General features: G+C 33.4%; 1 protein-coding gene across 1 annotated transcript; it reads right to left on the bottom strand.

Annotated features, from left to right (window-relative positions):
- Window positions 1–861: 861 nt before the first annotated feature.
- On the bottom strand, window positions 862–4603 carry LOC142973853 (uncharacterized). Its single transcript, XM_076115873.1, has 6 exons — window positions 4444–4603; window positions 4165–4207; window positions 3747–3871; window positions 3315–3401; window positions 3007–3110; window positions 862–2699 (listed from the first exon to the last, which is right to left on the bottom strand). The coding sequence occupies exons 1-6, from the start codon at window positions 4471–4473 to the stop codon at window positions 2477–2479; spliced, it is 612 nt and encodes a 203-aa protein (XP_075971988.1). The 5' UTR covers window positions 4474–4603; the 3' UTR covers window positions 862–2476.
- Window positions 4604–12774: the final 8171 nt, after the last annotated feature.

Raw genomic sequence — 12774 nt, 5'->3', positions numbered from 1 at the left:
ATTCCTCAAATTTGACGCGCTTTAGGTAAATCTTACAATAATTGCATTATATGTATTAACGGGTTCATTTCTAACAATAAATAACTTATTTGAACTTGTTCCAAAACAATATACTTATTAAAGGTTTTAGCTTTACTGCAACAATTTTCTAAAGTAACAAAATAGTTACTGAAGATTCGCACGCAATTAGATTTAGACTCTGACAACTACTGTTAAAATATAATTATGATAGTAATCAGGCTAAGTTAATCGCCTAGTTAGTAATGTCGAATGACGCATTGATCCTTGCTTTATTAAATAATTACGGATAGTTCGAAAAACACGTCTGTGCGCCGTAGTCGAATATCGTAGTAAATGACATGAACTAGCGAGGAGCAGTTAATTGCAGTTACTTATTGGTTAGTTGAGATATTATTTGGTATGTTACAGCAACGGTATTTATTACAGCACTGTGAATCACCGCAGTCTTGAGATTTTCCCGTGTCGTGATAGTGGTCATACCCAGACGTGGTTCAAGTGACTCTGTGGTTTCAATAATGAACGTGAAGGGCATTCCACTTTACCGTTTTTGCTTAAGGAAAGTTGTTATTCATAAAACTTGGGTTTTACTCGAATGTTTAATTCATGACTTCATACAGCATCCTCATTTACCTAAGCAATTATAATTAGATGGTTATTTTGTTCTGTTTATCTATAATTATGATTTGATTGTAGAACATAATAATTCATAAATATCCGACGAGATCACAAGGCATACTAAAATATACTTGAATTGTAATATAAAAAGGATCGAGGTATTTTGGTTAAATAAAAATATGTGAAATAAAAAAATATACTCAATGTTTATTAAAGCAGTAAAAAAAATACTTGTAAGTATACTTTGCCTGCAAAGTATTACAATAAATTAATTAAATAAATAATAAGTTAATTTGTTTTACAACACAATCACATAGCAATAGCACTAAGATATGGTCTTGTCACCCAACAAGTTGTATTCCCTGGTTTGCTAAGGGCTACTATAATCATAGCTAGATGAATTAAGACAGTCACATATCACCTTCACTAAATATAAAGCTGTTAAAAATGCATCATTGACTAATCCTTATTACTACTTAAGTTATAATACTTTTAATGCCACGTACTTTGACATAAGAAACACTGAAGACATAATAATATATGAATAGTTTAAGTGTACATAAAAATTCATGCACAATAATACTGCCTAATCGCTAACACTGTAACAATAACAATTATCAATAAAAAGTTACAATTATCCCTGTGGTTGCTTTTAAAACTTTACAACATCAATTCAATAACTGATCAAACTAAATACATATTGGTTCTAGCGTGATTGTTAGGTATGTTATATATTTAACTAGCTGACCCGCGCAACTTCGCTTGCGTCACATAAGAGAGAATGGGTCAGAATTTTCCCCGTTTTTGTAACACTTTTTACTGTTACTCTGCTCCTATTGGTCGTAGCGTGATGATATACAATATGCTTTTTTTTTCACGAAAAATATATCAAAATTATTTAAATATCTCCTAATATTACGAATTCGCCATTAAAACAGTTGCCATGACAACGGAATTTTGTTAATTTAATAGCCGCCGACGCGCTATTTATAGGGACGCTGCCCCCGCCGCCGCGGCCGGCCCGTACCGTGCCGCAATACTAATATCGTGATATCTCCTAAACTATATGTCTAAATAACACACTGTAAACTGCAAAAATAATCTAAATTAAATGCTCGTGATGATGAACTTACTTATTTTGATAAGGATATATGTATTATTGGTTATATCACCAGTTAAACATCACCCAACGAATTAGATGTTTTTTTAATACAGAAAAGTAGTTTTTGTGACTTAAATAAAAAAGCTGGATATATGTCATTTCGGACTTTTTTGTAGAACTAATAAAGACCAATGTTTTTGCTATACATTGTTCTTACTTGTATCCAACGGTATAAGCGGCGCACGCACAAATGCAATCTTCAATTAGATTTTTTTTCTGACTTCTTGGACATAAATCGCTATAACTCAGCTAATATAGTTTCAATGTATTTCAATTATATATAAAAACCTGTCGGAGAAAATACTCTTTCTATTAGTGAAAACCGCATCAAAATCCGTTGCGTAGTTTTAAAGTTTTATGCATACGAAGGGACTACAGACAAAATGGGCGACTTTGTTTTATACTATGTAGTGATTTAGTGAATGCGAAGATTTATTTTATTTTATTAATACTGATATTATTTCGCGGTTACAAACTTTCGATGCAAGCTTACTCAATTCAATATTGACACTGGAGCAAATAAATTAATTTTCTACAAAGACACTTATAAATCTTTCATTCATAAATCTCACATTCATGCCATGTCATTAACATGGTCACCATTCAAATTATTACTAAAACTTATAGACAAATCCCTGTATTTTTTCATATGCTCTTCACCTTGAAACGCGTGTTAATTTATTCGTTTTTGTAAGAAACCCTGCAAGAACAGCATGCTGGTACTGCGTAAGCCTTCTGAACGATTTTCTCCTTCTCTTCATCAAAGATGTATAGGGTACGTTGTGCAGTTGAGGTTACACACTCGGACTTCATAGCGAGACGGCTAAGGCCCAGATCCGCGAAGCACTGCTCATCTCCGCTCACAACAACTACTTCACCACTACTTCTAGTCGCTTTTGGCCTGTAAGAAATACGTATTGTGAGCAAAAATTATATTATTATGATCATTAGATCTTGTTTATGCCTAATCAATTATTTAGCAGTGAATAAAAATTGCTATAAACTATTGCTCATAATTGCACTGAGTGCAATTTTATTTTGTTTTAACAGTGATTTTAAAAGCTTTGCAAAATTACTTGATATATGCCAACCCGCACTTGGTCAGCGTGGTGGACTCAAAGCCTAACCCCTCCCTCATTACGGGAGGAGATCCTTGCCCAGCAGTGGGACATTAATGGGTTAAATTTATTATTATTTGTTATACTTACAAACACTGGACTACTTCGACTCTTTGCCTGAACAGTTTAGTTTGTACGATGATGTCGATTTTAGTGCTGTTCTCTCCGTGGTGGTACAGATACATTGACTCGGTCTGCAATAATGAAGAACAAAATAAGAAATTTGATGTTAATATCATGTCTTAAAGCATGATTTTGAGATATTTTATTAGGTGGGAATTTTTATCTCTGACAACCTCAATAGCAATAAGGTGTGCTTTTTTGTCTTTATTGTTTGTTGTTGTTTTTTCTATGTTTTTCTAAACGCAGAGCGTATATGAATAAAAAATAATAGTTACCCTTGTTTCATAAGGACAGTTATGCCAGTCACTCTCAGGTGAAACCTTCGGCAATTCTGTTTCTGGTTTATCTCTATCTTCAAACTCCTGCCGAAAAAAAGTAATATTTAACACATTTAAAATCGACTTAGAAGCAAGTCTAGAAACGCGAAAGATAAAATAGTAATTAGCGTAATAGTAATTAATTGATAATCATGAACTTCAATATACGACCCACATGATTCATTTTTTTGTACAGATTTAAAAAAATATGTATCATAGAGGCACTTTAAATATTGAAGATCCCTTTTTTCAAACAAAAAAAGAAATATGCTTTCATTTCTTAAAGTAAATACAAGCAAAGTTGTTCGATAAGTTCTGTCGTTAACGGAGACTAAAACTATAAAATTGACGTTTAAAAAAAATTGAGCATGATAGAAAACAAAAACAAACCTGTTTAAGGATGTCCGGCAACGCCTTGTCGATCTTCTTTACCAGTTCATCGTAACCAGCTGGTTTGACGCTACAGAAGCCTGGCTGCTTGCACTTTTCAGGTACTTTAAGAACATTGATGCCATCTGTGTTGAATGAAAAACATTTTATAAGTTTACTTAATTTTCTCAATAAAAGCTAACTTAAGTTATAGAGAGGCACTTTTTGCCACCAATCATTGGGAACGATAAAAAAAACATCTTGATTAGCATTTTCTGTGAAATTAAATAAGTGAAAAATCGTAGCTTTTTACTTGAATGAAATGACAGACGTTGCTAGATAGGGTCTTCTTAATATAAATGGAGTATGATAAGGACAGCAGAATTTTAGTTTCCAAGTAAATAATTATGTAAATATATTATTCAAAATGTTTCCTTACCGTCAGTTGGTGCCGCGTTGCTGGTTGCCAAGAATAGGACAGTCTGTAAATATATATTATAAAATTTAATATCAATTCCCATTTAAAAACCATTGAGTGGAAAGAAATTATTAATTGGTTTAACAACAAATAGTTCAGTATCTGTTTATTATTTACTCATAGTACAAAAAAAAAAATGGAATAGATACAGTGTCTATTCCTATTTTTTTATACATTGATAAATAAAAGCTTTGCTGCTTTATTTATCTAATAAGCGTCTGATTACAAAAAAATATTTACCGCAAATGTAACGAAACTTGACATCGCCATTTTTAGTTTGACTGATTTATTTTTTGATTGAATGATACAAAGCAACAATTGTTGTGCTATATAGTTTAAACTATAAACGTTTTTATTCACGTTATAGTCAACTGTATTGTTGCTTCAAATAATGTGCCTTCCCAACTGATGACTAGTGAACTGTGCGCTTCGTTTATATACAAAGCTGTACGGTTTTCCCTTAAGCGTAACTACGTCAAAAATATCACGTCACATTTTCATATTACTGATTTTATTAAATGCAATTTGGTGTGTGAGAAATATATTGTAACTATGTAACGTAAATATAAACCTAATTATTTTAGTTAGTCAACTAATTTTAAAGTCTCGTACTAATGTCTCAAGCTAATGTAATATGATGTCTTAAAGCAGCTTTCATTTTTAAGCTTTAAGAGTTTTTATTTAAAAAAAGTTTATTCAGTAAAAAATCCTTAAAATGTTTCTTCTAGCGTTGATGAAAAGCATAATTTCAAAATCATTGAAAAATTAAACACTATTGAGGTGCTATGTGGTGCTTTCCGTGTGCTTCCACGTCTCTTAACTTGTGGCAAATTTAGTAATTTTATAACATAAATACGGTAGTTGACTACCAGTCACATCAGCTTCTCTATATGAAATATCAAAAACACATTTTAGTATAGAAATATGACAAAATGACGTCGCGTTTTAAGAGAACAAATTTAATATTTTTATGTTAACCCAGTCAACTACCCAATTGTATTGATACTTGATCTAATTGCTTATAAGCAAAATTTGTATTGGCAACAACTGTTTTCAAGGATCGTATTAAGCGGCATTAGACTAGTAAAGTTAATTTCTCACCCTTCAAGTACATTGGTTAACTCGCAATCGAAAAGAAATAACAAAAATGTAGACTTAAGTGTAATTCTAAGACACTGTCGTAATATCACATTTTCCAATATAGTTAACATAAATAAAATTGGTAATTTCCTTCCCACGGGCAAAGAATTTATTTACGGTAAAATTTTAACCTGGTACTGGTACCTCACCTTGCATCGAATAAATCATTTAATCTGAGAACCTCTGCAGCAGGCTAGCCGGTACATTTTAAATATAAGCTTTAAAGTGGTGAACTAGCCGCCTATCAACTGTTGTAAAAAATCTGCACCAATTAATATTATAAATATGAAAAGAAAGTGTCTTCTTTCTCATCAAAAGATTATATTTCCGTAAAAAAATACATTTAAGTCTGTCTTTAACACATTGTCGAAATTGCTCCAAACACAAGGATTTTACGCTTCCTTTTGCTTCTTCTTGCTCTTACTTTTTCTAAACGTTCGGATCGATATTAATGAAATTTTGGGAATTATATTTTAATAAAGTACTTGGGGCTATCACGTTTTTCAGTTGACAACTATTTAAAAGCCTCTCTGCTGTCCATTGTTTTCTCCCTTGGATTAGAATGATTGGCACGTCATGCAGCACCTACTGATACACTAGTTGTCAACTAAGACACGTGATAAAGTCGCTGGAAGGATTGGAAACGCTATCACAACACTATCAAACCCGGCAGGTAGTTTTGCTGTCTCGTTTCTCTGCTTTCTTGCAGGGAAACGTCTGACAAGTTTGCAGTTTATTTAGTCATATATTTTTCCTCAAGATATAATAGGTAAACGAAAAATGTAACTGTAAATCGCTCTGTTCTAAGAAATGAAACAATACAATTTCTTTCCTTTCCCTAATTTTATTACTCACGGTCAGTTATTGTTTATAAGTTGGAGTAGGTGTAGACTTACTCAATTTTCCTTGCGATTAAGTTTACCATCTGTGATTTATGCTTTTGACTTTTTGTCAAAGTAATGCGTAGAACATTTATGGAAACAAAATTGTGCGTCGAAAAAAGTAGCCCATTTAACAAATCTTATTAATCACTGCTGCTTCCAAGTACTTACAAAACATTAATAAATATAATCGCTATCATTTACCCAGTATCATTGTGAAACAAAGTTTTTCAGGTAGTTCTAAGTTACATGCATATTAATTAGGATGTAACGTGTTCGGCCTATTAATAAAATAGAGGCGGTTAAAAAAATACAGAATATTATTGCATCCAGTTTTATTAAAAGGTATTATAACGCAATGTAGGCCAGGTACATAACTGTCGAAACACTGATAAAGTACCTAAACGAAGCAAATTAGCGGTTTTCATATTTCAGTATACTTAATATAAAGATTACTCCATATAATAAGAAATGACTAATCCGTTTAACGAGGTTCACGTTTAATTTTAACTATGTTACTTGGAAGAGACCACAAACACGTCGTGGTTCGTTTCTATGGTCAAAATTACGACCACAACAATTGTCATTAGGCCACTACATATAGAGGTAATTTGATATTAAGCCTTATAATATAATTGTGACAAATAAATATTTCATCACCCTTGCCTCATAAGGCAAAGTATAAAGAAATTCCATCAAAATAAAATAATTTATAAAAACTACTAGGTCTTGCAATCTGTCCTTCTATTGTAAAACGTTGTGAGATCCATGTAATTCCAAGTCGGTTTTTCAATAATATACTCACGTTCGTAATGTCGGGCAGCAAATAAGGTATCCTAACCTTTAAATTTTCAATCGCGTATAAGACCCGTTGCATTATAATATTATGTGTACTAGTCGCGAGAGTTTAAAAACATTAACTATAAAATTATTTTTATTTTATGATGGCTGCTTATGGAGATGAAATATAGTCTACTTTTGCCGGAACTTAATATCTGTCATAACAAAGTTTCATTTAAATCATTTAATCAGTTTATTCGTTCTGAAAATTTGAGTGTACAATCAGATATAAGATTTCACTATAAATAATGGTTCTCTATTGAAATCTCTTAAGTCCGGTTTTTGAGTACGTTTAGCAATATCAATAGCGTTTTTTTATATGAGTTACATCGCTATTGAATAGATAAACTACCGCTAAATGAACCTCAGAAACTGGGGGTTAGCCCCTTTGCATATACAAAATAGCCGGTATACTCAAAGTATGTAACTTAAAAAAATGTATATCTGTGAAACCCACTTCCAAATTCCCAATTCTCGCGATTGTCACGACATTTTCCAGGATTGTTTGGGGGTTCCGACAAGAATATCACGCACGCGAAGTAAATAGTTATTACACATTAAATAAACGTCCTCGTTAACTTCAGCGAATAATGACTGTTGTCAAAGGGTTTCCCTGTCTTTCGATTTCGAGGATTTCAATAGGATTGTGTTGCTAACTGCATCATTATGATATTTCCTTCTTATTTCAGTCATGTATCTTGTTTTGTTTCTTGAAAATGAAAGGGCAATGTTCTGAAATTTGAAAAGTATATCGCGGGATCAACATCAAATAATTCATCTTGGATCGATCAGTGGATACTGAATTGAGGAAACTGTCAACTTGACACTTAGAATCTCGCGCAACACGCAACCAGCCACCCCTGAGCTATCGGTGATAGATGAGTTAGTTTGCATAATAATAAAAATAGCTAAAGACAATCCGATTTTATTTGTTCTCCAACATTTCTTCTATTATGTAAAATATAAAGTTCGTAACAAATAATATAGCTGATAATAACACATTTTAATGATTTTGTTCTATTGTAATTCTAGTTCGAATAGCGGTAGTGTTTGCGACTGCTGTTGAGGTTTGATTCCCGAGTCCGGTAAAGTGTTTCCATTATTCCAGTAGAAAAACCTTTCCACACTTTCGGTAATAGTAGTTAAAAAATATATTATTGTTTATTTTATGAATGGTAACATAGAGTTGTTGATCCGGGAAACTCCTATTATTTAAACAATAAAATGATTAGGTAGGGTCGTTATGACTTACCATCATTGTTACCAACCACAAAGTATATTATTATAATAATACTATTATTTGCAACTGTACCTATTATATTCTACGTAATAGTAGATTTTTTGTACCTAAATCCTGAAGTTTCAAAATCTTTTTAGCATTAATCTTTTTGACATTTCAGCATGAATAACTTAGTTCATCCAAGATACGAAAATAAAAATAAAAACTCTGAAGGCAGTTCTATATTAATTCAAGTCAGTTTTGATATAATCAATTTTCAAAAAGTAAACTGCTATGTGAATTCACCATTACAGGCAGTGTACATAGAAGACTAGAAGTGATTATTTTTCTGACCGAGGAATCGAACTATTTAGTCCGTTGTCACACGCACTAACAACCAAGTCAACACCTGTACTTATTTTATATACTCATGTATTGCGTATTTTTGTGTCGTCGACCTAAAACATTACAAATGTATAAACACAAAGACTGTTTACATTTTGTTGACAGGTGTGACAGATGTCGTAACATGTGTAACCTTACAGAACCATTTTACTTAACAAAGTTAAGGACCTGCATTATTTCCACAACAATTGTGCACAAAATACGCAACATAATGTCACGGTGCTCACATAATTATGTTCACATACATAATTATGATGACATATCCACTAGTTTAATTATGTCTAATGATACTTATTTCATGTAAAACTGTCGTGTTATGTCATTATAAGTAAAAATAGAAGGTGCACTCGAAATGCGACTCGGCAAAACGTTTTTGCAACAACCCTAGCGACACATCAGACCGAAGTTGAACTTTATTTTTATAAAAATTGAATTTACTTTAGCTTGGATAGGTTCAAAGAGATTTGCCGCGTTTGTTTCGCCCTGTTTCCTGTCAAAATTGTCAACATAACAATTGGATATGCGATGTTTTACACATTCTTTTGGTGGCAATAGACTGGCTACATTATAAGTTGTGAGTTGCACAACGTGTAGCAATGCATTCTAGCCGGGCGACTCTTAGTTAATCTTTTGTAATTTTTGGATACATTGTTACCTGTACTGTTTGTTTTATTGTTAGGAAATGTTAGAAATAGAGTCAAGTAACCGTTACAGTATTACTATTTTAGCTTGTTATTCTTTGCGATTTATGTGAGGTAAACTGCGACTTCCTTACACGCTTGTTGACACAACAGTCTTTGAGATGTTTCTTGAACCATAACAAACCTTTAATCAACCACCATAACCAGTTCAATATCCATTTACCAAAATATAGGCTCTTGTAGAAATTTACAACGTTCTTTACTATTTACAACTTAAAAACATATCAATGTAAAAAAATCCCGAAGTTCTGGTGTATTTACTTGTAAGTAGTATATACAGTTTACTGAGTAAGTATCTAACCATTTTAAAAACCTAGTCATTATTTACACACATTGCAGTATAAAATTACCTGTACAGGATTCACCAGAAGTTTATTTATTCCTCGAGCTGAATGATAACAACCTGTGTCACTGTTATCATTAACACATATTTCCTTATAGTAACACTCGTATGACATTATCAGCCACGTGGGAGCACGCGTCATGCAACTATAAACCGTACACAAGATACATTTACTTTACCCCTTTAATTTAAACCTTATAATGTGTAACATAAAGTTCAAAATTGACCAGTACGTTAACAACATGAATGAACTTCATCTCTTGTTCAATACATTTTGCTTTAATCTGGTTGTGACGTCAATGATGTGCTATGGTGTTAATGCATCGACGTCAGTTCTTAGTTCATGTTACTCTATGGGAGTCATCATTGCAAGGGAAACCCGCTGTTATCGCATAGATGAATTGAAGTTCAATTATGGAGTCATTAATAATAATTATATTGAGGAATATTATTTTATCCATGGTTCGTGTTACTGTGTTTTTTGTTACAAGGATTCTACATATTATACATACTATTACTTGTCCGGAGCAAAGTTGCTCTGCCTGTCCCAGTCCCAAAAGAAAACAGAATAAATATAAATAATTGTTGCTTATTGGCTCTGCATTACCTACACAGACTTAATCTATCTGTGAAGAGACTCCTGCGCTAAAGATTAATCTAGCGCTACCGATGCGAAGTACAACTAAACCTGAAATAACTATTAGTTAGTCACACAATTTCCTTGTGGTAATCGAATGCCCGCACAATAAATAAATATAAATAAATAAATATCATTGGACAACTCACACACGGTCATTTGATTCCAAACTAAGCAGAGCTTGTAATATGGTAACCAAATAACTGATAAACATACTTATATACTTCTAAATACATACTTATATAGATAAATTGACATCCAGGCTCAGAACAAATACTCGTGCTCATCACACAAAGATTTGTCCCGGGTGGGATTCGAACCCACCACACGCGGTGCTACGGTTGTTGCGGCGAGGTGACCGCTTAAACCACTGCGCCAAACGTGCAGTTAAATGCAGTACAATGGCACTGTTGTGATGACCACATTTAAGCACTGCGCCACAACGTTCGACATCCTCATTTAAACCATAGATATACTTACCAAAGATATTTATTTTGATTTTGTTATAATGATTACACTTTTCAACGTGAAACTAGATCAAGACTTCATCAAATTCAAATTGTCCTAATACTTGACCGTTTCTTTGTAATCCTACTAATATTATGAATGCGAAAGTTTGTGAGAATGTAGGAATGTTTGTTACTCTTTCACGGGATACTACCTACTGAACCGATTACGATGTAATTTGGTATTTTATCCCGGAGTTCCCGAGGAAGGGTTTCCACGCGGACGTAGTCGCGGGTGGCCTCTAGTTTAAAAATAGGTTTTAAAAGTATTACGTTTACACAACCCATCGGCTTGGTATTGCTAAATGTTCGTAGCGGATGTATGCGGTGGCGACCCCCATATTCTACGCAATGGATTTACCACCCAATAGGATCTTGTATAATACTAACGGCCTGCTCCGTCTTCTCTATTAATGGGTAAAAGCCACATAGAAAATCCTTTCATTAGATTTAATATTTATTGGGAATAGACCGAACGACGTGTCGAGGGGACTTTGGCTTATTACAACAAAACAATAAAGTTTGGAATATATGTTACTGTAAAAGCCCGAACTGTGGTAAATCCTAAGATTTTCCGGTAAAACCTAAGATTTACCAACTCTCAATGGTAAAAGTCCGAACAAACCAGAGTTTAAAAACTTTGTTACGATATATAAAAATATCCTCCTTCATAACTATGTTTATAACTATTTCACGGTATAATTATATACTGTGACATAGTTATAAAGAAGGAGTTTTGGGCAAAGCGACATGGGTAGGTTAGGTTAGAAGGCTAAGGTGGGAGCGAGCGAAGCGAAGCTCCCACCTTAGTCTTCGTGGTTATTTTTTTTAACCACCCAGAAAGAGGAGCCCCGCGAAGCGGGGCTCCGGCGACATCTCGACATCATCAAGTGAATATAGGTAAAAGTTCGAAATAAAAGAATTGTTCGGACTTTTACCATTGCGAGTTGGTAAATCTTAGGTTATACCGGAAAATCTTAGGATTTACCACCGTTTGGGCTTTTACAGTAACATATATATTTAAAAAATATTAGCGTTCTCAGCTCCTCCCATACATAAACTGTAAGTGTGCCAAATTTCATACTTTTGCGTCCGCACGTTTTTCGTAAAAGGGATCCTAAGTTTTTGTTTCACGGATTAATATAATATAGATTATGCACATAATATGCCTAATGGAACTTCAAACTCCATAACCTCGATAAAGTGCGAGCATTTTCCTTATCGTAAAGTCACTGCATCTACTTTTACGATATTCTTGCGTTCACGGATACAAGCTAGGATGCAGTTACATAACGAAGTCACTGATACAATGTGTGTCGTTATGCAATATACCGTGGATTTTGAATATCACATTAAATTTTAATTAACTTTTTTGGTAATAAATGACTAGGCGTTTTGTCATAAGAAATTATAGATGCATTTTTTTCCCCTTTCGTCTTAGGTATCACGGTTTTGCGTAACGATGATTTGGATTAAAAAGTGGTCGCAGGTTCGAACCCGAGGCAACACACCAATGACTTTTCGAAGTTATGTGTGTATTAGATATAATTATCACATGGTCCAACGGTGAAGGAAAACATCGAGAGGAAACCTTGCATGCCTAAAATTTGTTTAATACATTTATTGAGGGCATGCAAAGTCCCCAATCCGCACTTGGCCAGCGTGGTGTACTCAAGGCCTAACCCCTCCCTCATTACGGGAGGAGACCTTTGCCCAGCTGTGGTACAGTAATGGGTTAAATTTATTTATTTTTTAAAGTAATTATGACCTGTTAAATATACAGAAAACACTAAGGCACTATTTTTTTTAGTTTAATTAAACTAGAAAGAGTATGAAAGACATATATAGCACTAAATATAGGAAATCAGTTAGAATTTAGAGTAAAATTTCCTGATAGAG

The sequence above is a fragment of the Anticarsia gemmatalis genome, chromosome 6, assembly GCF_050436995.1.
Source record: "Anticarsia gemmatalis isolate Benzon Research Colony breed Stoneville strain chromosome 6, ilAntGemm2 primary, whole genome shotgun sequence".
Taxonomy (NCBI): Eukaryota; Metazoa; Arthropoda; class Insecta; order Lepidoptera; family Erebidae; genus Anticarsia; species Anticarsia gemmatalis.
This window is presented reverse-complemented; position numbering and strand designations above follow the sequence as displayed.

Excerpts from the sequence above, each read along its gene's own strand:
- LOC142973853 (XM_076115873.1), bottom strand. The coding sequence starts at position 4,473 with ATGGCGATGTCAAGTTTCGTTACATTTGCG. Across the intron at positions 3,402-3,746 it reads TGCCGGACATCCTTAAACAG|GAGTTTGAAGATAGAGATAA; the intron begins GTTTGTTTTTGT and ends TTTTTTCGGCAG. Across the intron at positions 2,700-3,006 it reads GTCGAAGTAGTCCAGTGTTT|GCCAAAAGCGACTAGAAGTA; the intron begins GTAAGTATAACA and ends TATTTCTTACAG.